We start from the raw sequence: 27,535 nt of genomic DNA on the forward strand, positions 1-27,535 counted from the left end.
TATGTTTTTTTTTAAGGTTAACAGTGATGTTGAAGTCTGAACGGTAATTTATAGATATTACATGTACCTCCGCTGTCATTTTGTATCTGGCGGAGAATTGTCTCATCTGTATCTGTATTTTTATTTGTATGTGTACGTTGAAGATACCAATTCTGGCTTTTACTCAATAGGAGAGAGAGACACCTATTGGCGGTCTTAGGTAGTACCCTTGAAGCTCTCAACTATATCTGCGCATACAACACAGACTTCCAGTTGGTTCCAGTATATAGTATGCTCTTGACAAAGAAAGAGTTCTTATATGGATCGGTGTTGCAAGGAATAGTTTCTAGTGCCTTCGTATTGTTCTTCACTGAATTTGTTACTATATTGGCACTTACAAAATTGTCAAATGTTTTAGGTTTAATTTTAATAAGAAAATCGTCGGGATTAATAGCTGGGACCAACCCCTCAACTACTTTGTACAGAAATTCAGCCGTGGACTTGTTCTTCTCGATTGAAGGTTGTCTAGTTCTAACTCGGCTATCATTTTGAAATGAAAATCTGCAATAATACCATATCTCTTTAATATATTTATAAGAGTAATAATGTGTGTGCAAATTTTTGATCTGACAGATACAATGTATCTACTCCATGTTTGTTGATATTTTTATGCCCCACGTACATTAGAAGAGGGGCATTATATTTTCTGGTCTGTGCGTACGTTCGTCCGTCTGTTCGTCCGTTCGTCTGTCCAGCGTCAGGTTAAAGTTTTGATTGAGTTGAAGTTCAATCAACCTGACACTTAGTATATATGTTCCTTATAATATGATTCTTCTAATTTCAATGTCAAATTATAGTTCTGACCCCAATTCCACGGTCCACTGAACATAGAAAACGATAGTGTTAGTAGGGCATCCGTGTACTGTGGACACATTCTTGTTTTTTTTTATATTTCAACATGTTCAGTACGACTAAACAGAATACATGTACATGTAACTTCATATTTCGTCAACAGCTTGATATGAATTTGTAATTCGGGCTCTTCCGGTTCCGTCAAACACACATTTTGATTTACCATTAGGGTATGTTTAGCGCGAAAATGCGCGCATTTATGTTTACAAGTTCATATAGTTTGATACATTGAAAACACGTGTTGTGAGAATGAAATATACATTATTCATTTTACAACTAATAATTTTGTACTTCTGTATACTGCCTGTTCTTATTTTTATTTGAAAAAAATGTACATGATGTTCATCTTGTCGGTAAATTCCTGGTTCATAAACATAATTCAAACGTTGTAAAACTATGACCGCAACTCCCTCCGACAAATTTGACCGCAGACGTTCTGGAAAGTTTTGTTTGAAAGGGTTTGGAAATCTGTGCAGATTTTGATATATTTGAATTAAAAATAACATCTGTGATCACGTTCATAAATCCCGTGCCCCAACATTATCACTTGGAACACAAAATCGCATCAGATTCACGAGTATACTAGACTCATTTCTCTTAGCTGATAATTACACGTGGAAACGATATCATGTTCTAATTATCTAACAAGTTACATGAAATTCTGATATGTTGATTCAAAGAAGTTACAATGACAAATGTGCAATAGTGTATTTAGGAACACATTATATTAAGTTATAGGGCATCATAAGTTTCTGTTTATGCACTTCTAAATACTAGACTAAGTATATATAGTATCAAAGTATGTGTTGTTTTAGAGGATCCGGAGTTGCTATGACAAGAATTTGGCTTTTGAGCCCGGCAGATGCCAAATCGTGCCATCAGCCACTCATTTTTTTTCATTCGAACTACTAGTTTGGTCATTTAATAAAAAGCATTGTTGACAATATATTGGAATTATATGAGACTGCCATACAAGCGAGAGGTTTACCTAGCTATAAAGCCATTCCTTTCATTTCTACAAAAGGAAATGGATGTACCAAACCAGGAATATGGAAGTTGTTTTCCATTCGTTTGATGTGTTTTGATTTTGCCAATTTAACGAGGACTTTCTGTTTTGAAAGCCTCTTGAAGTTCGTTAATTCTAATCTATAAAAATTCATGCTCAAAGTGAAAAACGAATAAAGTATAACTGGTAACAATTTTTGCTTGTGGAATTATTGGAAAAAAGGGGCAAAATATACTAAATGGACTTTTAAACTCGTTAGTTAAAAATAAATTGACAACATCATGACAAAAAAAGACAAAGACAAAGGACAAACAAGTTAGAGTAGTTATCAAAAGTGCCAGGATTATAATTTAGTACGCCAGACGCGCGTTTCGTCTACATAAGACTCATCAGTGGCGCTCAAATCGAAATATTTAGAGTATACTAGTATATACATTTTTTGTAACACAACGTGGTAAAGAAAAGACTTATCAACACGACTCTGATGAAAACCGAGTGATCCCATGTGCTTCGGAAGAGTTAGTAGATGTGATTCTCGTCAAGGAGGTTAGTTATATAAATTAAACGTCAAAACAAACGTTTTATTCTCAAAATATGAGCATTGTAATTGTGACAGTATGATACTATGTCTGTTCTGTATCTTCCTCCTATAGTAGGAGCACCACTATGGGTTATGGTGTAAAAAAAAGACATTTAACACACTGTTTCGGTACAGATTTAGTATGAACATTTGTCTATCCAGTTTCCCAGCCTGGCCGTGACGGGTTCGTTCTTAATTTATGTATCATTGTCATTGTTATTTTGCTTAGTTTTACTTGTTACCTTTGTTGACATCAGATTCTGCCTTCTTCAAAAATGAGTTTTAATGTACGTATTGCTGTTTGTTTTTCTTTTCTTCATTGGCTAGAGGTATAGAGGGGTTTGAGATCTCAAAAATATGTTTTGCGGTGACCTATAATTGTTTATTTCTGTGTCATGTTGGTCTTATATAGAGAGTTGTCTCATTTGGCAATCATACCACATCTCCTTTTTTATATTATCCCCGCCGCATTATTGCGCCAGTCCAAATTCAGGTGCCTTTGGTTTTTGATTTTAGTTCACTTATATGTATTGGAGTTTAGGACTAGTACACATTTTTGTTTAGGGTCCAGCTGAAGCGTGGGTCCGGGCGCGAAATTTTCTGTCTGTGTTGAAGACCCATAGGTGGCTGTCGGTTGTGTATTGCTCTATGGTCGGGTTGTCTCTTTGACCCATTCCTTATTTCAATTCTCAAGTTTACAATCACACGTCAGGTGTTCCATTTCCCCCACTTGGTAAACGTGCCGCTACCATATAAAACAAAACTTTAGATTTCTTATAAAAGCAGTAAATAGTTATCAAAGGTAACAGGCTTATAATGTAATACACCAGACGCGCGTTTTGTCTACATAATACTCACCATTGATGCTCAGATCAAAATAGTTATGAAGCCAAAGAGGTATACAGTTGAGGAGCATTGCATGAGGACCTCAAATTCAAAATAGTTATGCCAAATACGGCTAATAAAGGTTAATTTTATCTATGCCTGGGATAAGTAAATCCTAAGTATTTCAAATAGATGTACTTGACTTTATTCATTATATAGTTTAGTAACTTTTTTTTCCATTCTAACAGAAGTCCCCTCCGCTGATATCAATCAGAACAAAAGTAGGAAAACATACTACAGTGAAACCTGGCTAAACCGAATCCTGTATCAACCGAAAACATATAAACCAAATATGTTCCGTCAAGCACCGTCATATCAAATTATGTGCGTTGTAAACCTGATGAAACCTTACATCGACCAAAACCTTACATCGACCAAAACCTAACACAATGTTAAGTCCCGAAGAGGTTCGGTGTATACAGGTTTCACTGTATTGAGCATATCCAACTAAGTTATACATCACGTGACTTTTGAGACGTATAATAGCCGCCATTTTGTATTTATATTTCCCCATATAAAATGCAAATATGGTTCTATAAAGTTTAATTTTCTCGTAAACCTGATCCGTTTTCTTACTTTTGCAAATCAATCTTTGATATTAAAACATATTTCTATCAAACAATGTTGGTCCTAACAGTTTAATGTTTGATTAAATTCGGTCAAATCGGAATCGTAAAACATGCACTTTGTATGTACACAATTAAAATTAAAGAAACAACATATTCAGCACTGATTCTTTTATAAATAAATGAAATTGCACAATTCCATATTAAATTACATATTTACAAATACTAGATTCTCATTGGACGATATAAATAAAATCGTAAAAGTCAACTATTCAAGACAAATCCGTAAGTTCCGGGTATATTTTCGCGCTACCTTGCACAACTATAACAATTCTAGCTTTTAAAAATGCATTCGAAGAAAAACTACATATTCCTAAAAATAAATTATGTCTAGGGAATGTTAAATGCGTTATAGGTCTTAAACATCAAAACCCTGAATTACATTTGGCCATAATACCCAACAGTGCGTAAACATCACTTGACATGGACACAGTCAAACTCGAATTCCGTTTACGCCAACTTCACACAAAACGTTGAACTGTTCTTATTGATAGATATTTACATTATTTTAGTTACGTTGTTCAAAACAGTTTCAATACTTTTGAATACACAACTCGCGTATATTCTCACTTGTATATATTTATAGAACGAGAAGATCCCTTTCTATTGGCATTTAGATCGTGACCAGTCTTTTCGAGTTCTTCTAAATAATTGAAGTTTGTTGGTAACGATAGCAACGACAATTTTCGGGTTGCTCTTTTTTCAAATATGTCCTGGTTCCTCGCTGAGTGTACTGATTCCTGGGATATTGTTCGTTGCAGATATGGTATTGGTGGCGGGAAACTTGTTTCCATTATAACTGGTTGCTGGGAGGTATAAATTGGCATCGACTTTGATCGACTTGTCTTTTTCTTTATGTATTTGGAAGGCTTTCGTATTTTCTGTAACGTGGAGAGAAAGGTTGATTTAAAGAACAATGTTTTGAATTTGAATTAATTAATACAAAAGAAAATCATATGCATACATCTATATGTAATTGTTATGCATGCAGACGGTACATGCCGAGAGACATACAGACTTAATATGATGTCACATTCTTGTATATTAGCGGAATAAGACGTATCAGACACGCATTACGACTGTTGAAGGAAATACATGAATACTTTTAGAGTCTCATTTGTCGTTTTGTCTCTTTCTTTGGTCCTTTCGTGTTTGTGTTTTGGTCTTTGACGGATTTGTTTTACTAGTATCGTCAGTTTGTTTTGACTTATGCGTTTGAACATATCTTTTGCTAACTTTAATCTCTCGTCTTTTCTTTTTATAATCGAATAATATTGTTCTTTTGTCCATCTTATCTAGAAATTGAGATGATATCATCAACAGTTTTCTGGTGCTTGTTTGTACATGTCTGATAATACATCTTATCGCTATTTGTCCGCCATTACTGGATATCACACAGGTTCCCGTAAAATTTTGACGTCATAAAACAAAATATCTGACGCCACAATGGAAAAGTGATTGTTATTTGCGTCAAAAGTTCAAGCGGCCGGGTCGGCCGGCCGATAAGGCAAATAACGATAAGGTGTATTGGTGGAAGCTTGAGCAAAGCTCACATTTCTTTTTGTTTTTTCTTTTCTTATGTGCACAACCTAGTACCGGCTATCACTATGGTAGATACACTGTATCATGTGTTTCTGATTGCCATTAAATATATCCTTTTTGTTAAATTTTATATGATGTGATGTAGCAGTTATTTGTTTGCGTTTTTATAATACTGCATTAAGGTGGTGCCCAACACTTTCCCTAAAATTAATTTGGCTCGTTTAATTTTCATAAAATTTTGACAAAGTATTTACTTTGACCCCTTTACAAAAATATAAAAAATTCAAAAAAATTGAACCAAGCTTTTTATCAGAAAAATTACACTGGTTATATAGCAGTTTGAAAAACAGTAATTTTGAACATTGAGAAGCTTTACATTGCCTTCACAATGCAACGTAATTAAAACGTTTAGCTGATATTACAGAGTTATCTCCCTGTAGTGTTAGGTACCACCTTAAACAGATTTTGCAATCGTGTATGGTAAATTTTGATCTGGATGCGTTACCTATTGCATCTATCATACCGATAGTCGGTTATATGATAGCCGGTGATATGATAGCCGGTTATATGATCGCCGGTTATAAGAGTGGTGTATGAAGTCGTAAACTTATATCCTAAGTCTGTATGTATTTGCTGGTTTCTGTTATTCATCTTGTTAGTTTCATAAACCATTCTCCAATTAGAACCCTTAAAACTTGACACCAAGAAGAATAGTCTTGTTACATATACTTTTTAGGAATCAATCTACATTGTAATTGCCATATATATGTTAGTTTGGGACAATTATAATTGACAAGTTATTATAGTTGAACGGTTTATAAACTAATACACCAAATAATTTAGAAAGAGTCATGCACTGCATATGTCGAAAATATAAACACATTTGTGACACGTAATAACTTAAAAAAAAATAAAAAAATCTGAATTTGACTAAATACCAAATCTGAATTCATTGTCTCACAACGTACTACTCTGTTCGGTGTGCCTTGATGTAAAAGTAGACTTAACACATATAATGATATAACCAGAAATGTTACGTGTATTTCATGCAGGCATGGTTTTAGGAAACGAATAGGGGTAACATACAGGAAATTAGAATATTCAACAAAGATCTGATTTCCTAATGCTTGTAGGGTAAGATTTTTGTTAGCCTGCTTGCTTTGTATTTTTAAAACGTTTACTCAAGCGTTGTAATAAAGATTGACATCTGCTATATAGATAGTTAAACCTGTATATTATGTTTATATTTGATTGGACGTCATCACAAAAACAATTGTACAATATACCAACAAAGCTAGCAAGCTAACCAAAGTGTTTCGCTACACACATTAGGAAATTAGTTCTTAAAAACTCATAAGTTACATTTAAGTGAAGTCTTGTTTTAGTCAAGAAATATAAAACAATACATCTATCCAAAGGCTTATTAAATGGATTAGGTGATATGTATACACTTCATGCAATAGATATTGCTTATATACATGTAGATTGGATTATTGCAGGGTTAGCCGTTTGATACTGTAGATAGGTTGAGATATGACGCAATTTAAGTTTGAGTAATTTCCCTTTACGCGCATAAATGTTTGATTTTCTTATTCAAATACAGTGACTTCATTTAAAACATGCGGTTTAATCAAGTCGCTGAAATGAGTTAATCAAGATAAAAAAAAACTAATTTTTCAAAAAAATATTTTTCCTGTAGCATAATAATTACTGATACCGAATTGTATCTTGATGCTTTTTTAAGAAACCTGAGCACATGGACCATCGACGTGGCCTCAAAAGGGAACTAACTCTTGTTTAAATAGCGTCAATCGATTTTGATTTATCCAGTACATGCAAGAGATATGATCATGTTGTTTACCGGTACGAAACATTGTATCCTTCTCCAGCAGTTTTCAAGCTGAAAGGGACAATGTGATATCAAAGTAATAGATGCAAGAGAATTCATTCATTAAGTTGAATGATGGTACCGTGACGTACGTCATAATTATTTTTCGTATGTGAACCAATCATGTCATGCGTCACAACTCGGCCGATTCCGTGTCTAAGGAGAGAAGCGGAATCACCCGAGGATTGCCGATTGCCAATCATGTGTCAATTTGTCCCTTTTCTAATGTTAGTCCATGTAAGCCAATCATGTGTCAATTCCACCGGAGCTGATGATTTTTTTTCAAATAAGCGAGGAAGATGATAAATACTGGTTCTGAAGACTTTCATATGTTTTAATTAAACAACATATTACGTTGAACTTGTTTTTTCACGTTTACATTGTATTTATAATAAACATGTATGATGATATTTGTACAGAACATGTCACGTTTTGGTGATCTCATTTTCATAAATTCAAGATTTGTTACTGGGTCGTTTTTGACATTTTTCCCCTCACATCGACATCTGTCGGCAATTCTTTTTTGGGGTTGGTTATCTCCACTTGATGCATGCATGATAATACGGGGCTCTAACGGACAAACCATTGAGACTAGCTGACATTTTTAAAAATTAATGTTTACGATCTGGAAATCAATTGTCGAGTATGCGCAATGCAATTTCAGAGAGCAAAAATATTGATTGCATTGCAAAATAAGCTTAGGAATCAGACAAAACAATACTGACAAGCTTATAGAAAGTTAAACAAAAGCTGAATGCAAAATACACAACTCATCGATACCAATTCAATATTCCATTTTCGTTTGGTCGAAAAGACTAGATTCCTCTGCCATACAAAGTAAAACACAATGATCTTAATTTTTATTTGAATTTGTAATATTAAAATTCATAATAAAATCCTAAAATTCCGTTTAGGTTTCCTTATTAGCTGTTTACTTCACTCTATATTGTGTAAATTCTTACTAGTCCTCTCTTAAATGCTGTATTTCTGTTCATAGTGTGACAGGCACTATTGATCTTTATTATTTATGTTGAAGTACATGTATCTATGGGTCATTTAAGGGTAATGCTTTTGTAAAAGTCAAAAATACCGTATGTCAAATATATGTGTCACCTATTGATTTTTGCAGTACTCGGGCATTTTTAAATTTTTTTATTCGAGCATTACTGATGAGCCTTTTGAAGACGAATCGCGCGTCTGGATCAAATATAAAATTTCAATCCTGGTATTTATGGTGAGTTTATTTACAGGCTTATAATATATTCCTTGAAGAGCGAATATAACAAAAAAGAGTTTATGTAGAGTTATGGCCCCTTACCAAGGTCAACATTCTTATTTAATCCGCAGCTTTTGTTTAACATTTTGCCATGGCAGTACATCAATATGAAGCTACATTTACAACATCTCAAAACAACAATCATACTTGACAGTGATATAAAAACGCGCTCAGCCATTTTGAAGCAGATATCAAAAGGGTATCATATTTACCGCCAGAATTTTTCTGAAAGCGAATAAAATTCCAAGCTCTGTATGTTTTACTTTCGTTATGACAAATGGAGGGAGAAATGATTTCTCAACTATTAGTCTACATTGACAACTTGACAAAAGTTAAGTGTATATGCATGTCCTACATAAATGTCATAAATTTGTCACTCCCCCCCCCCCGTAATTTTAAGATGTTGGATTGAGTGACGATAATAGGTATTTTCTCTTAAATTGATTCAAAACTTTTAGATTTCAATTCGATTAAGTGAGAGCTTGACTTTTTTTTAAATGAAATATGTGACTATTTTTTAAGACAGACAGTGGTTTGGTAATTTGCGTGGTCGGTCTGTGGACTCTAATGGGTACTAATATCTTCTTGTACATGTACGCATTCGGTATGGCAAAATTGAGGAAAAGAGTACAAAGTTTTAGCTACGACCTTTTATTTTGTTTCTTCATGTTTCTTTATGCTTCCAATTTAATCATCTTTATTGTTAAAAAAAGTGCTGAAGAAAACTTTCAATCATTTTTTCTTGGTTTTCCGTTTGTATATGTCGGAGTTTAGTTTTGCGTACATTCGCTGAACTAGTGTACATGTACATTCATTCGTTTTAACTGAAACCCGCCTCTTAGTTCGTTTTTTTTCCGTTGCGTTGAAGACCTATAAGTGGCGTATGGCTGTTTTCTGCTCTTCGATCGAATTTATTGTTTTTTGACATATCCCCCTTTTTCCATTCTCTATTCTATAAATGTTTCATTGACACATTACCCTTTTCCGTTCTCTATTCTAATAAGCAATTAAACAAAAATATATGCAATGTCATTCATTATAATTCGTACCTTTTCACTGTGTTTTCGGAACAATTGTTTACCAGGAAGCAGGTCGTCCAGCCACTTCAAATCATGATCAGTAAAAATCAGTTCCAGACCTTTCCGAATAAAACATGTTCCAAGTACCTTTAGAGTGAAAAAGAAAACATTTAATTAATATTACAGTGTTTTTGAGATATACTAATATCTTCACAGAGAACAAATAGTATGTTTTGAAAATTTTCCAAATCTATGACAGAACTACACGTACCTTGATAAGGGAGCTACCATTTGATTTTTATGGGGGGGGGGGGGGGCTAGGATGAAAAATTTTGTCCTGCTTTTTTTTTTACTGTAATCTCTGTCCTGCCTTTTTATTTTTCACTCTGTTCTGTCCTGCCTTTTTTTTTAAAAAGTTTATCCTGACTTTTTTACCTAGATTGTCGTCTTGACTTTTTTACCCAGATTGTCGTCCTGACTTTTTTTTTGCAAGTGTCTCATCCTGCCTATTTTTTTCAAATTTCATCCTAGCCAAATCAATTTAAGCACACTATTTGGAGTCTGGAGCATTTTATGTGCTCAGAGTTTGGAGTTTTATAAAACGAGATTCCAAGTATTGCAGTCAAAATATTCTAAGCAGTTCTTTAATTGACTACCAATATGTGCTTGGAACTCAAATTCCATGTTTTGATAGTTTAAGTGATAGTATGATAATCGTACTCAAGACTTTTATGAATGTAAGGCCTGGCCTTTCAGTCATAAAAAAAAGTATAAAAAATGAAGATGTGGTATGTTTGTTATTCTTCTGACAGCAGTGATGACCAAAAAGGAAAAAAATACAATGTATTTTATTTTTTACCGGTGTCCCATGTAAAATGAATACGGGCAAATGTTACTAAAAGCTGTGCACAAACGTAAAAAAATATCTCCCTATATGCGCGCAAAGTATTGAACTGTTGAAGGCCTCGCTTTCGGTTTGCGCTTACATGGAGGCGATTTGTACATTACGATGTTCATTATACAACACATTCACGAGAACAATTTTGATTTAATATTGATTGATTTGACTTGTGAAAAGTGCATGTAATAAGTCGTAACCTTGATCGATTTTATTCATAAATAGTATAATAATTAGCCATGGCCTTTAACAGTTAATTCCATAGATCACCGGCACAGATTAGTTTAGTTATAATTGTTTGGATTTATTTGACGTTTTACATACTACTAGTAAGTCGATAATTTACAATTTTAATAATTATAAATAAGTGTTGTGTTCTCCTGGTTTGATTTTTTACGTCTTGTACGGTAAGTCAGTAACATGTAGATACATTATGTAGGTACCATTCAAATAACTATGTATAGTTGTATAAAAAGAGGATTGTTATTGACATTTATTTACACAAATCAGAATCATTATTTATTTGCATAGTCATCTGGTTCGATAATACAGACAATATCTCGACTCTGCTTAAGGTATCAGCCAGCGACAAAATATATATTTAATAGGACGAGAACATGTGTATGTTGTATGAATAATAACCATATAAGTCTGTAATAGTTATCCCATGAAGACGCAGTGTGTCATTGTAAGATCATCTCGAAGGCCGGAGGCTAGAGGTTAAACTGTTACGTTCACCATTTAGTCCGAATGAAATAACTAGTTTACATTTGAGCTGTTCTAAATTCGTATAATAAACAATTACGCTTCATAAAATCTAGTTATGAACGCCACACAATCCTTATGATATACTTCATTAGCTTGACTTTAAATATGCTAGTTCACAATAGGTGACCAATATACACAAGGGGTCCAAGTAGTTCTACTGCTGTTATCACTAGCTAGTCAACACTCAGGTTATGAGTTCGAACTCCGCTCGAGCGAGCGCACTCGACTCCAATCTTAATTGACTAGGATTGTAAGTTTTCCTATCGAAGGTCGGTGGTTTTCCCCCTGGCACTCCGACTTCCTCCACCAATAAGAAATGACCGCCACGAAATAGCCTCGAAGTGGCGCTTGAAACGGTGGCGTTTAAACATAGAAAATTAATCAATCACAAGGCAAAAGTCCACTGGAAGGCATGTCACCAACCCATACATTAGGACTTATCCCCTTGTGTGTATTAAAATTTATTCTTTTTCTGAACATAGATATAAAAAGATGTGGTATGGGTGCCAATGAGACAACCTACCTTCCAAGTCACAATTTGTAAAAGTAAACCATTATAGGTGAAAGTACGGTCTTCGACACGGAGCATTGGCTCACACCGAACAGCAAGCTAGAAAGGGACCAAAAAAATATGACTAGCGTAATACCATATGCATTTAAACTGGAAAATCAACGGTCTTATCTGTATAAAAAAACGATAAACAAACATTCATGATCCACATCAACAAACGACAACCCTTGAACACCAGGTTCCTGACTTAGGACTAGCGCAAACAAATGCAGGGCGGGTTTAAACGTTTAAATGTATGAAATATTTGCCACTTGGCTAAAAACAAACAACAATCAATTAATCATTAAATCAATCAATCAATTTTGACTTCTTAAATTTTTTAGGTAACAGAAATGTTGTTATACAGACTCCTACGCGGTGGTGAGAACGTATCTGGGGGAATAGTCGCCAGGAACCCACAGTCTACAGTTTCTATAATCGATCATATAGCCTCTAAACAGGGTAACAGCTGGTGGGCAGGAACGAGGTTCATCTCTTCATGCCGTAGTTTAGAGGCTGTGATGTCGTTTGCTCTAAACAATATGACAACAGACTCATCTGATGTGAACGTACAGATAGCAGAAATCGATACGAGTACTTTACCTTCGGAAGTGGAAGTTATTGATTTATCGTCAAGGGAAAAGAGACGCGCATATTTGCAAAAGGAAGGCATAAAAAATACGGAAAATACAAAATTCCGAAGATTTGAGGATATCGCTGAAACGTCAAAAGAAGTCACAATAGCCAGCTTTATACCACCACAGTGTATAAAGCTGATAAGTAAAACAATCACTTCTCATTTACTGTTTAGACTGTTAAGAGACGAAGAAGTCAATCTCATTCAAAACGGAGATTCGATAACAGCAAAATCGCTTCTATCAGAAACATCTGTTGTTGATCACGTGACAAACGGCCTCCAATCGAATCCTTCGAAGTACATATCTACGTGTACGGCAGTCGATATTGTGAGGGAATTTGCTGCAACTCTTGTGAAATCAAACAAAACGAAGACATCAAAAACTTTTCACATAGCTAAGATTAATGTCAACAAACTGATTCCAACACAGTTTGAAATCATTGACCTGAGCTCCGAAGAAACCAGACGAAAACAAATAAAAAAAGAACACGATGAAACGAAAATTGCCAATTTTCACAAAGTCTGCGAGAAATTTAATGTTGTATTATTAGTGGGTCACGTGCCTAGTCGTTGTATTGACATTTTGAAATTGACTTATAATCCTGCAAAAGACGATTGGTCTGAATAAAACACACCATCAAAACATTTCAATTTCGTCACAACTAGGCCGATTCCAGAATTTGGAATTCATAGAAGGAGAGTAGCGAAATTACCTGAGGATTGCAGATTTCATCAAAACATTTAAATAACCATGGAAAGCCGTACGTTCTCGAACTCTGTGGTATTGTACCGGGTGAAAATGCGTATCACATATGATTGTTAAAAAATTGCACACTGTTGAAGTCAATACATTTAATTTATTTCTGATATTCAAACAAGGTGGTGCGCTCTTTTTCTATCACACATTTTGTTATTTCGTTTGTTGAGGAGAAAGATGTATGAGGGCTCTTTGAGAATGCACCTGACGTAATCATGTATCATATTAAAAAAAAAAAATGAAAAGTCATCATATGCAAATTTTCTAATATTTGAACAAGGAGATATGCCCGTCTTGTCGACGCATCTAGTTTTAATTTGTGATGTTATTGGTACAGTTCAGAGTGCGCTCGGTATGCGAGTTCCAGACGATCAGAAATGCACGGAATCAACCGGAAGTTCAATGAGAGATAACCGGCTGTGTTTTGAACGCGTTCCAAGTGTGCCGAAAAATATTCAAAGTGTCGGAGAAAGGAACTAAAAGGTTAATTAAGATACATGATCTTTCGCTTTCGTTGTTTTCGTTTTCGTTTAAAAATGTCATAAACAAAAAGTAACGATTCAACCAATGACGTGAGGTTATTTTCATGTTTGGGTACGGACAATAAAATTACCCATGATTCTTTGGATTCTGAAAAGATGAATTAGATTTTGATCACCTCGTTAATTAGCATATATACTGTAAATGTTAAATACAATAAGGTAAATGATCAAACAATACAAAACACAAAATATTGTCAATTCACTGGCCGAGCTGGTACGGTAATACGAGTTTGTCATTGTACGAGTTTGTTATAGGGTTATTGTTTTAGTCCGAATTCACCAACAGTGAGATTATCCGGTTCCCATTCATTCGACTGACATCTAGAATCTAGACTGACGGGATCTGTTCAGAACACTTCAACCGAGCTCACCCACAGACTCTCATGCTTGTTCAATAATGGTCAACTGGCAGAATCTAAAGGACGATGGGTGAACTCATTGTTCGTACTTAAAAATGAAAATAACGTTACGTCATTGGATGGATTTCCATTGTTTAGAACATTTTAAACCAATCACAACGTTTTGGTGTACACTTTTGAAAATATTACCCAGATTGCATTCTGAAACGACCAACTACCTTTTACTTAGAACCGGAAATAATAGTCGATACTTACCATTATGGGAAATCCTATTGATATTACATTGACACTTTTAACAATCCAGAGAATAGCTAAACATCCAATCTGTATACCGGTAAATATATGAACTTTCTGGAGCGGAACATGACGGAGATATTTATAGTCCGGTTGATATTTCTGTGGCGTTATCAAGAGAAAAAATCTATCTTTTAGCTACAAAAAACCAATACACATACTTGAGTTAAGCCTTCCAATTGATATTTTATCGTGTTTTTTTCTATGTTGTGATGTTATACTATTGTTTCAGAAAAAGTGAGAAGGTTGGTATCATTAAAACGTTTAATTCCGCTGCAAATGTTTGCACCTGTCCTAAGTCAGGAATCTGATGTACAGTAGTCGTCGTTTGTTTACAAAGATAAGATTAAGACCGTTGGTTTTCTCGTTTGAATAGTTTTACACTAGTTATTTTGCAGTGTATTTTAACAATAAAGGTTAAACAAAAATGTGTCCATAGTACACAGATGCCCCACTCGCACTATCATTTTCTTTGTAAAGTGGACCGTGATATTAAGGTAAAAACTCTAATTTGGCATTAAAATTAGAACGATCATATTATAGGGAACATGTATACTAAGTTTCAAGTTGATTGGACTTCAACTTCATCAAAAACTACCTTGACCAAAAACTTTAACCTGAACGGACGGACGGACACACGCACAGACCAGAAAACATAATGCCCCTGTACTATCGTTGTTGGGCATAACAATAGAACACTACAACACAAAATCTTGCTATAAAGAACATTTAATAGTACCTAGATTCTATACTGCATTACCATCATGTATTATTTTAAACAAATATTAATCAACAAGATCAATAGATTATTATTGCAAATTGCCTGCATTCCTTTGAGTAAAGCCACTCCTATGTACAAAAACGCCTATTTTTGAAAATAACCTGCACTCCTGTGAGTGAAGACGCTCCCATGTACAAAATACGCCTTCCTGCATTTCTGTGAGTGAAACCACTCCCACGTAAACAAAAATATGCCTATTTTGTAAATTACCTGCATTCCTGTGAGTGAAGCCACTCCCATGTACAAAAAAAAACGTCTATTATTGCAAATTACCTGCATTCCTGTGAGTGAAGCCACTCCCATGTACAAAAATACGCCGTAGAGCACTGGCATCGGAATAACCTGAAAGGGTTATATTTGAATGATTATAAAAGAATAATCAAAGTACTGAAGTACTGCACATTGGATGACCGCTAGTTCTTGTGGATGGCCAAAAGCACTTGTCAGTACTCACTGTAAAAGATCACATCTCTATACCTGAAACTGAGGTTAATGTACAGAGATATTTTTTTTGAGACAAGTTCGTGCGTGGATGATGAATAAATGACAGGAAATTCAACCGCATCTTAATAATTATTGTATTGTAGTGATACAAATCAGTATACACTGCAGTTACATGTATATATATAAAAAAAAATATAATTTTCATCGGTTTGTATATCCTTCCATTCTTCTATTCTAATAATAGTGCATTGCAAGTGCATTGTTGACCCTTTTCTGTAAAAATTATATTTTGCTTAAAGATTGGACATGAGTAGGCATTCATATTTTCCGCAAAAAAAAAATACAGAGTTAACGGTCGTTGTCGGGATTGTCGCAAAACGTTCTTGTGATATTCTTACGCATGCTTTAACACAATTTTTCGGTACGTGTGCATAGATAATATTAATGATTTTTTACTTATATATATATATATATATATATATATCTAACGACAAAACATTTTCATATTATTAATTTATGTTCTAAACAAAAATATTTTTATCAGTATTCAGTCAATGAAGAGATGTATTTATAACAAACTATAAGGAATGTTAGTTTGTACAACTTAATTTCCGCGTATTGATCGTTTTTATAGATCGGTTACAAACCCCAAACGAAAGTTACGTGTGCAAATCTAGGCGAGTGCAATACTTCGGAATGCCCTCACGGTCATCTCGATGTAATAATAAGAAATTATAACCTCAACGTTACTCAGTAAATATTTTCGAATATTACCTGTAATATTGATGTAATCAATACTGCAAATCCACTAAACACACCAACCAGAAGGGCTGTTACCCGCTGCTCTCTACAAAACATTTTGAAAATAGTGATAATGATAAAATATTTGTCCAGTTCGCTTTTGCTTTTCAGTTGTGTCCCTTTGATCAAATGACACATATTTACGTTATAGTTGTATAGTGTCTCATCAGATTCGACTCAATAAGTTTAAACAGGAAAACACGATAGTCGTTATGAGCGGAGCGGAAACGATATGTCGTTTAAACATATTTATTTATAGTGAATTGGGAAACAAGTTATTACAACTTATAGTAATCACTAAAGCTTTCTATTTTGCGGGTGCGATATTTACTTACCGAGCCAGAACACAAAACATCGCATGTGTTTTTCAGTAAGGTTTAATTTGACGAAAGCTGGTTTCCTTTTTGATTTTCGGTATATCTCTAGGTTTTATATACTATGGATTCAATAACTTTCATGGACTACAATTTTCTTGAATTTAATGTGTAAAGTCGAATCACGAATTTAATTTTTCAACTTAGTACAAATTATCTTTATTAAGTTTGTGTGCAGACATTGGTAAAACCATGAAATCACATATCAACGAACCATTTTTTTCAATTAACGAAAATTGGTATCAACTAAAATTAATACTCCCCAGTTACTTAATACAAGGTGGTACATACAAATTAATATGAAAGATAACCCTGCAAAATCGATTGAACGTTTAAAATATATATACAAGGATTTTTTTTTCAGATAAAATGTGTTGTTCAAATTTTTAAATTCATATATTTGGGTCAAAGGGTCAAAGTAAATATTTTGTAAATATTTCATGAAATAAACCGAGCCAAATTAAATTTGATTTAGTTGTTTGAATTGATACCACCTTGAAAGGTTATTACACAATTAAACTGTGTTTTTCCATCCACGTGGGTTTTACGTGGTCAGGGTCCGTATGCATAAAGCTACTTAAGTTAAGATTCGTTCCGAATGGACAGATTAACCCACATGTTCAACGCTAAATATGTATAACGATCGGATTTCTTAACTTCAAAGGTTTTATGCATACGGGCCCAGGTCATTAGAGGAGTACATTTTATGCTAATTTCAAATTAATTTCTCTCTAGATTTTACCTGACTCCTAGGAAGGTTGGTTTCTCCCCAGGGGCTGTACATTCGGATTCCTTCCTTAAACTCATCACGTGGGCCATGGCCGAGACTGTTGCTGCTACGTACCATGGTAACCCAAGAAATGATAACACTACAATAAGTACTGCTACTACAAGCATGTCCAAATGGTATCCACCGCCTTTCTGTAAGATTTTATAGATACACAATGTGTATGCAATATATATTTATGTTGATTAGTAAGTCTTAGTTGAAAAAAATCAAAATACGCTAGGTGAAGGAGAAACGGAAATAAACTAGATTTAACGATTTTCTTTGAAACTTGAAAAAATATTGTACAGATCATGAATTGGAAAACTCAATTTTGTGTGATAAAAATAAAACTACACTTTAGAATTTTAGGAAAGAATATGAGAAAATAGCTGTAATAGTATACTTTCAGAGAAGAAAAGATGAACAGAATCATCGGACTCGTTTTCTAGCTTCAAAACAAAAGACGGTAAATTCTTAATACAATCAATTATAAAAGTTATTTAATCTGAGTTATCTTTCCTTATCTGACAAAGTTTGAAAAACATGACTCTTTGTGTTTTTTGTAAAAGTTAGCAGTAAAATATGACAAAAAACACTATGTTCTATAATAACATGAAAATTCGAACTGATGAATTACGTGCAAACCTCGAAATTTGTAATTTTCGTGAAAGATCAAGACCGATTGTTATCTGCTATTGCAAAATTTAAGATGGCGGAACACACCCCAGTTAACTGATACCGAATGTTAGAGGGCTGTATAGCCAGTCAAGGTCATTCTCAGTTAAGGTCGTTACCATTCAAGGTCGTTAAAAACTTTCATCATCAGCTAACTCATAGATTGTATTTGAATCCCTAGTAAAAGATCAAGTTATGTTTGACTCTTTACAATGCATTAATATTACCTTGAGCTTATTTTCTTTTCTATTGACAATCACAGATGTAATCTGTTGATCCATAAAGATCAAGATTGTTGTCAGAAGGGCGGGAACTACTGCGACTAAGATTAACCACCAGGGGTTCTTATCACTGATAGGGTTGATCAACCATCCTCTTCCGGGCTTTGTAGGCTGAAAATGTATAATACACGTTATTTCATTGGACGACTAATCAGATTCTACAATTGATCGGATATCACCGGCTGTCTATGAACAAAGTGTAGTAGTCAGCCGAAAACCAGCTTACAAATGATAAAAGACACATAATTTCTGTATTATTTACTTCTTTATGCCAAATCCTAAAGCGAATCCTAACAATCGTTAAAGACATTTTAATGGTTTGTCTCATTTGAAGTGAACCATTTTACACTAAAAAAATCGTTCCAATTTGAAAATAACAATTCAAAATAAAGTCAGAAATTAGAGATATTCTCTTTTTGACCACAAAATACCAATAACCAACCGAAATTACTTTTTATAAGTGTTTTTTATGAGTCAACTCCTATTATTCAATTTTCGGTCCATTTTTTGTTTGTTTTGTTTTCTGAGACGGGGCTATTTCTAACCATTAGTGAACTGTGTCCTTGACTAAACCCTACGGATTTATATTAACCACATGACGGTAGTATAACCAATCACAACGTCATTATTTTCCCGCGAAATGGGAAAATGTTCTAAAATTTCGTTCGTATAAAAACCGCTGACATTATGATTGTTTGTAATTTCAATGATTTCTTACTGATATAATCCTCATCTACGTATATAATAACTGATGTTCTTAAAATATAAATGACTGCCATTGACAATTGCCAAATAAATCGATCACTAGGTGTAACAAAATGGATCTTAATAATAATTTAAATACCAAGTATTTAGTAGAACACAATGAACATGCGGCAAATATGTTATACCACAAACATGAGGTGCAAAAATTTGTACACTAGATGCGGATTTCGACAATCATGATCATAAATGTCTCTTTAGTTAATGAAATCATGCGTTTGCTATCAATGTTAATTTGATATTGTAAGTAAAAAAAAGTTCATTCGGTAATCCTTGGTAGAACCAGCTACTCTCCTTTTATCCCTCGGCTGTAATACGGTATGTGATATATGTCTACGCCTCACATTTCTTCGCCGGAAGATGAACAGTTTACTGCTAGTGTTAACATTTCTAATACTTAATCCCCCTCCTTTATAGGAGATCAGTAATGGAAACCTACGTATCACGGAGGTAAGATTCGGGTACGGAATCGGCCGAGTTGAGACAAATGTTAGATGAGGGTACGGAATAGGCCGAGATGAGACTAATGAGTATAGTTATGTCAAACAAGTGAGCACTCACCTTGAATACTGAGGGGACGTTCAATTTAGGTGTTGCTACACCAAACCATGCGTCAAATCCCACCATCACTACTATGGCAATCAGAACACTAAAGTCACTCACTATTTGTCGTATCTAAACAAATGAATACTCATATCATATCATTGACCGAAAATGACAATAATAATAGCTCATTGACGGGGAGTGTACTTTTTTTGCATAAATGGGATATCGAGGGTTCAGAAATTGAAGATTTTGGCTATAAGGGTTTAAAAGATGGGACAGAAGAAAGGAAAAGAAGTTTTTATGAAAGTTGGAAAGAATAACAAAACAAAAAAGGCAATAATCATCGGATTCTTTTCCGGAAACTTTTTATTTTCTTCTTATTACAAGAATGGTCTGACGTAGGACAGCCTTTTGTGGCGTTGTGCTTAATTTAGAGTTCCTTACTAACTATATTTCTAAAGTATAAGACTGTAGTTTTATGAGTTTTTTGTCATGTTTTGGGATTTTTGTCGCATTTTTGGAATCCTCTGGTTTTATCCATTTGAAAGTCTCAGAAAAATCTTTTTTTTTAATTAATCTTTGTACATGTATAATGAAGAGTCATCTGACTGTAAATGTAGATGTTTAGAACTCAAACTTGTCAATGATAAAGCTATGAAAAGTCAAAAGAGAATATTTTCCCGCCGAAATTTCAATGGCTATAAATATCTCGAAAACAAGCAAATTGACCTATATATATTTTTGTTTGGATCTTTTGATACCTTTCTTAATCCCGTGTCTGTATTTATATTGTATGTTTCTCTGTAAACTTGTATCTAGTTTTTAGAGAATAAAGTATCTATCTATCTATCTATCTAATATAAACTATTCTTTTGAAAAGCTAATTATTTTGAAACTGAGAATGAACTCTACTAAGATTGTTTTTCATCCACTTTGATTCACTTTATTTAAACTTTGGTAGTTATGGTATCTCATGGCTGTCGTACCATATTTCCTTATTTTTATGATATTTCTTTTTATACATACCATCGTAGAAAAATAACGTGTTTTTTTGAAAGACACCAGTAGTCTTGCAATTATAAATGTTCCAAAGAATAATACAATGGACATAAATAAAACATCAGGGGACTGAGAACTATCACATCCGGATCCAGTTAAAATCCCACCATAAAGTGTACAATTTGAAGGTGCAATAAACTGATGTAAAGGCATATCGTTATTTGGTGAGCGAGTTAATATATCTTCATTTGAGGAAAGACTGAGAGAAGCTGATCTGACATGACGAACCAATAAACCTTCTTCCGGTTTTGGCGGAATGGTAAAATTGTTTATGATACAAAAACATCCACTGTCAGTTGTCCATCTTTGAACTGGATATTTTATTCCGATTTTATATAATTGTTTAAAGGCTTGGTATATAAATATGAGTGCAATGAGACAAGCAAAACATTCTTCGGTAAATCTTGTTATGTATCGAACCAACGAGCTTAGATCAAACGCAACAATGATAAGGATTAAAAGTGCAGTCCACAAGCCTACCCATACACGTATAGGCATAAAATCCCAATCTTGATCTCTGAAAAAAATAAAAATAATAATTAAAAATTAAAATATGTAATGGACATGATTTAATTGATTGATTAATTGGCTGGTATTTAACGCCACTTTCAACACTATTGTGCTATTTCATATAAAAAAAGAAGATGTGGTATGCTTGCCAATGAGACAACTGTCCACAAGAGACCAAAATGACACAGACATTAACAACTATAGGTCACCGTACGGCCTTCAACAATGAGCAAAGCCCACACCGCATAGTCAGTTAGTTTATCATGAACAATCAATTAAAAAATTGATTGGAAATCATTCTCTATGAATTTTTCAACATTTAACATTGTCACATAATATCTTTAAAAACCTTGCAAAAAAAAGAATTTCAAGATAGACTTTTGAACTTTTATATGTAACGAAATTATGATGAAAAAAACTTGGGCAATTTTCTATATATAAGAACTACATAGTTAAAACTAATGAGACCGTGTTATAATAGCAATAATTTAAACTCCCATTTGTAATTTTTCGCAATATCGCAAAAATGGAAATCGCATTTTAGTCCAAATGACAAAATCGCAATAATAAATGCACGCAATAATTACTGATATTTACAACAGAGTATCATAATGAAATTATCGTACTTGCAAAATTTAAACAATATCATCTCCAATACAAGCATGGGTCCCGTGCTTCCTAGAATATTTAATGGTTGTCCAGCAAATAATGCGAATATAACTCCTGTTATCGATGCTGCCAGAATACACTCAATTGTTCCCTGTAAAAAACGTTTAGAAGATTAACTGTTCCTGCTAAAATGGGGAAAGCTGTCCGAATACATTCAATTGTTCCCTGTAAAAAAACGTCAAAGGGATTTAAGTCAGATGAAACGAGTAACTGGTGAAAAATAATGTTTATCCAATTCGTTAACCGATGCATGTATAAATTCATAAACTTAGTCTTCTGTGCACGATTTTTTTCATTTCTTACGCAAAAATATCGTATAATCGTTATTTTTTTAGTCTGTCTGTAATGATTTAACAAATATGGCAACTCATTAATTGCTGTGTTTTGAAGCAGTAGTTTACCAAATATCACCTTAAAGTAAACAATCAACAAAGAAACATGGATATTGAGCACGTATTTAACCTGTACAATCAGATAAAAGTTTATTCAAACGGCAGATGACACATAACAGTTTTGAAGTCTTTTGTTGACCAGACCATGATTCGACGGTCCACAGCCATCTGCAATCGATGCCTACTTTAGGCGAACGCGGCATCACGAGACCTTTGAGTCGCTTAAATTTTGTAAAGAAGAGACACTTACCATATATCCTTCTGTTGCAGTCGACAGCAATCCACCAAAGGTCACATTAGGGGTTAATGTGGCTAAGAAGAGATAAATGAATGATGCCACACACTGTATATGCAATGAGTCAGTAAAATCACTTTTGTAATGCGGAAGTTTTCGTTTTATGTCAGCAATAAGGCCACCAAATACTCTGAAAAATTACAAAAAGTTCACTTTCATAATGTTAAATGAAAACAAAGCACTTTAAGCGTTCGGGATGCTCCGACCAATACATTAATAATAAAGCCCCATATTTAAAAACAACTCATTTTATTAAAAAGGCTACATGTATATTACCAAAAGTGATCTAATACAAAAAGCTGAAGTAATCCTTGCCTATTCTTGACATATTTAATTGTCAATTCGCCTTTTCAAAATATAAAAGAGCATGGGTAATTTCATTTTTCGTACCGCAAAATGAAAATAACATCCTGTAATTTGTTGAATTTGTTAATGACAATATCTAACCAATCACATGTATATTTTAGAAATATTACCCAGGATGCATTAGATTCTGAAACGGGGAATTCTGATATATCAATACAAACCTTCCTGTTCTTTCTAATGTCGGGTCATCATGACTGTCATCCTCATTTTTATTAACAACAATAGTGGTATACACTGGAGGTTTTCTCGATTCCTACAATAAAATATACATGTAGTACAGATTCATTCATGATATATACGGTGATTTCTCTCATAATTTATGCGTTGATTTGTCTCATGATTTATTTGTTGATTTGTCTGATGATTTTTTTTTTTTTTTTTTTTTTATGATTTATGCGTTGATTTTTCTGATGATGTATGCATTCATGATTTATGCGTTGATTTATGAGTTCATGATTTATGCGTTGATTTGTCTCATGATATAGCAAACGTTGATTTGTCTCATGATTTATGCGTTAAATTATCCTCCTCCAAAGGAGTGCATTTTCATACTTTAGTATTGAAATTTATTTGCAATACACTTATACATTGTATTAGAAATATCATATCAACTTAAAGGTAGGTTTATAGTTTGCTGTTTACTTTATGTCCAGTGGCAGATATTTGAAGCATATAGACGCAACGTCAGATATTGCTACCATTTAGTGTAACAGAAAAATGACGTTAAATTGGAAACGCGCTTTATCTAATTCTTCCTGCTTTCCTTTTTGGGTAAATGCAAAGTATAATACACAAGTATGAATACCGTGAGAATTCATTAGTCCAATATGATCTTATAAATAACATAGGATATTCAATTTTACTGCTAGTAATTATGTGTTTTTGGAGGAATATTGCTGCATTATATCTTCAACCCGAGTATCATTTTATTCAAGCAGTGACATACAATAGCTTATACTTATGATACTGAAGTTTTCTTACTTTTTGATCGTATTATAGATGTGTATTTTTGTAATGTGTGCATCATATCGTTTTGTTGAAAGCAGGACATTTATATTTTAGGAAGGAACACGCGAATTCAGTGCATGCCGTCCCTAGCATATCACGCTTGAGGCGACGTCAAATTATGATAGCGGACAAACTTGCAAGACATTTTCAGTAATCCGTATTTTCTATAGATAACCCTGTAATCTTAATGCTATTTGGTGAACCAACTTCAACTTTAAAAGTACTTTTTATTGGTATAGTTATCAAAGCCGAAAAATAATCTTCACGAAATCAAATCTCTGTTTTTTTTGGCCGTAAAAGTTTTTTGAAGGCATGAAAGTTTAACTCGGACATTTCCGCAAGACATTGCAAATCTATTGTTTTGAATTGAATATGTAGCTCAATTTATTTTTCAATTCGAATGTTGGGAGCTAACACTTAGTACAAAACGATCGTGCTTACAATTTAATGAATTATCTGTCAAAATTTTATTTTTGAACTGAGATGTTTCAAGTTTCCAAATTAAATTTTCGATGGGACATTTCCGTACATGATGTCATCATATTTTTTTGGAAAATATGTATGCAAATTTTAAATGGAGACAGCCATGTTAACTATACTGAAATAAATCACGTCATATAATGTTCATGCAACATTTTGAAGAGTTGCGTGAACATTTCACGAATTGTTCGAGTTTTATGTTTCGAGTTTGTTACATGGGACAACGCTAAAGTAAACGTTTTTCGGATAATCTGTGACTTCCTAAGCCTATGAATATAATATTTTTATTCTTTCTGTATCATAATGTGAAAATTTAAGAATCAATCTTTATTTTCGTGTATGATTTTAAATATTTATTTCAGCGTTTCTATAAAAAAAATCCCGTCAAATATTTACTTAACGCTATTTTTCGGGGTAGTAGCAATATCTAACGTTGCGTCATACCTATTCCAAATGATAAAACAATTTAACAATCAACACAACACGAAGCATTCTAAGTGGATCAGGAGGTCACCTATACGGCTATACGCACCACTTAGAGCAATGTAATCACTCAAGAGTGTTTTAACACTTAAAAAGTAAGATACTGACCTGGGAAGCGTTAATGTGTTCATACTTAATTAATTGAGTCGTGCTTAGGCTAAATTTTGACTGGAGAAGTTAAATCTGATTTGAGTAGCATTTTTCATCAATGAATTAAGTTTAACTTATGTCGCAATTAGTACAAATGAATCTGATTTGACTGTAGAGAGATATTGTTTCAATGAAAAGAGTCTTACTCCGGTCGCTTTTTGCGGGGATGAAATAAATCTGACTTGAGTAGCATTTTTCATCAATTAGATGAGTTCACTTAGATCGCATTTTGCCTGAGATAATTAAACCTGACATGGACATCCTTTACTCTCGACTAATAAAACGATTTCGTGATTTTCCTACCTTTGTGGGGATTTCAGCTGGTGGTTCTATTCTGATGCTAGGGTCCCATGATCCAGGGGGCAGCACAATCGTTTGACTGATGAACTCCTGCAATCCTGAGAGAATATCAGTTTTATCCTCAGCAATGTAGGCAATTTCCCGGAAAATCTAATTGAACATAAATTATAATTTGGAATGGTGCACATATCAACGAATACATTAATGTGATTGGTTCGTTTGAATTTCTTACATAGATATACGCTGTTGTCATGACTCTTGACCATACACCTTTACTCAGCACTGGCAGCAGCACATGTGTATTTCTTTTGGTTAATTTCTGATACTGAGTTCATTAATCGTGTTTTCATGTTTGAATTGTTTACACTAGTCATTGTAGGTCCATCTATCTACAGGAGCTTACTATGTTTTGTGATTCCTTTTATTATTTTAATGTATTTTCAAAAACTCTAGTACTGTAGAATCAAAAATGAAAAACTAATAACACTCAATTTATGACTATTTTGAAGGACTTTCTATGCTTTTATTCTTTATAATAAACTTGTTTTCTCGTCAGCTATAAATATCCCAAATTACATCTATCGTGTATTTCATCTTTTTTAATGTTTTCATGTCCATATTTCAAATACTGTATTGTCTTGTTAACTAGATTTCTGGATACATGATAGTTAAGAAATGATTGATATATCAATGAAATACAATTTCTACTATTAAAAAGTACGATATTTATAAATAAATATACAAACAAACATAAAACAATAAAATATGACAAAGTTTTTTGATTTACATGACAATGTCAGTGTAGCTAATCACACGATTAAATGTTTGATCGTCTAGACTTCATGATAGAGGGTCAACAAGGGGTCCATCATTTCTATTCTTTAAATATTTAGGTCATGTTTTTTTTTTATTCCCCATACTTTTGTCCATTAATCAATGAAATTTATATTTCTGCAGCTCTCTTAATGGTAAAGATTATGTTTTAATTGTGAGATCATTACATTTTTTAAAGGAATACTATAATATGTTAGGCGCATGCGCGTTTATCATCAGTTTTACCTCATCTGTCATCAGCGCTCCCATACATCGACCAGCTTCTATTGCTGGTTCTAAATGAGCTTTAGGAACCAGTAGTATGAACAGGAAACGAGTTGGCAAGTCGACTTCCGTTATTTTTCCTAGGTCTTTTGCTTCGCGAAGACGCACAAAAGCACACAAGTTGTCAGTGAGTTCCTCCACCTCGCCAACCATTATATTCATAACCTCAGCTCCGTCTGGAATCTTTCTTTTGAACTTTCTATTTGTCTGGATTAAAAAAAAACCATGAATTACAGAAATCGATATTTTAGTTTCAAGTTGCAATTGTGTCTTGAAAGGTCCCGAAAAAAGTCTCGCAATGGAAAACAGAAAAAAGTTTTGAAAAAATTCATGTATGTACTAGTATTATTTTCGAATTTGTTCCTATTTTATACTTTTGTAACCCCGTTTCCTATGTTACCCTTATTTGTCATTCATAGGAGTGTATTCATTGTTTTAAATTTTGATTTAAATTTATTCATATATTTCTTTGATCAATGTGTTTAAGATGTAAAGAGTCCTCTTTAAGTTTCCCTTCTTTTTGAAGGAGCTGGAACTTGAATAATATGTTATTCTGTAAATGACAGTTCTGAACTATTATTCACTAGAAAAAAATGTAATATGTAAAATTCATGTCGTAACCAACCTCTCCACCGAATGATAGTAAATTAGGATTGCTTGCTTTAACATCACCATTTTCAATTCCGTTGGCCATCTCAGATAGGCTTTGTGAGCTAGGCTGGTATCCTCCTTAAAGTATATATTATGGGGTAACAGAAGAATCAATGATAAATT

General features: G+C 33.6%; 1 protein-coding gene across 1 annotated transcript in view; it reads right to left on the reverse strand.

Annotated features, from left to right (window-relative positions):
- Nucleotides 1–4,084: 4,084 nt before the first annotated feature.
- Nucleotides 4,085–27,535, reverse strand: part of LOC134694721 (electrogenic sodium bicarbonate cotransporter 1-like) — a 54,428-nt gene continuing 30,977 nt past the window's right edge. The window contains exons 5-20 of the mRNA XM_063555762.1: nucleotides 27,387–27,490; nucleotides 26,723–26,968; nucleotides 25,667–25,813; nucleotides 23,404–23,495; nucleotides 22,832–23,006; nucleotides 22,147–22,280; nucleotides 20,978–21,527; nucleotides 19,967–20,080; nucleotides 18,590–18,754; nucleotides 17,661–17,839; nucleotides 16,518–16,590; nucleotides 15,573–15,641; nucleotides 14,480–14,656; nucleotides 9,744–9,860; nucleotides 7,392–7,430; nucleotides 4,085–4,869 (exon numbers count right to left, since the gene is read on the reverse strand). Of these exons, the coding sequence (XP_063411832.1) occupies nucleotides 4,555–4,869; nucleotides 7,392–7,430; nucleotides 9,744–9,860; nucleotides 14,480–14,656; nucleotides 15,573–15,641; nucleotides 16,518–16,590; nucleotides 17,661–17,839; nucleotides 18,590–18,754; nucleotides 19,967–20,080; nucleotides 20,978–21,527; nucleotides 22,147–22,280; nucleotides 22,832–23,006; nucleotides 23,404–23,495; nucleotides 25,667–25,813; nucleotides 26,723–26,968; nucleotides 27,387–27,490 (2,696 nt within the window). The 3' untranslated portion in view covers nucleotides 4,085–4,554. The remainder of the gene's footprint in view (nucleotides 4,870–7,391; nucleotides 7,431–9,743; nucleotides 9,861–14,479; nucleotides 14,657–15,572; nucleotides 15,642–16,517; nucleotides 16,591–17,660; nucleotides 17,840–18,589; nucleotides 18,755–19,966; nucleotides 20,081–20,977; nucleotides 21,528–22,146; nucleotides 22,281–22,831; nucleotides 23,007–23,403; nucleotides 23,496–25,666; nucleotides 25,814–26,722; nucleotides 26,969–27,386; nucleotides 27,491–27,535) is intronic.

Source organism: Mytilus trossulus, chromosome 13 (assembly GCF_036588685.1).
Source record: "Mytilus trossulus isolate FHL-02 chromosome 13, PNRI_Mtr1.1.1.hap1, whole genome shotgun sequence".
Taxonomy (NCBI): domain Eukaryota; kingdom Metazoa; phylum Mollusca; class Bivalvia; order Mytilida; family Mytilidae; genus Mytilus; species Mytilus trossulus.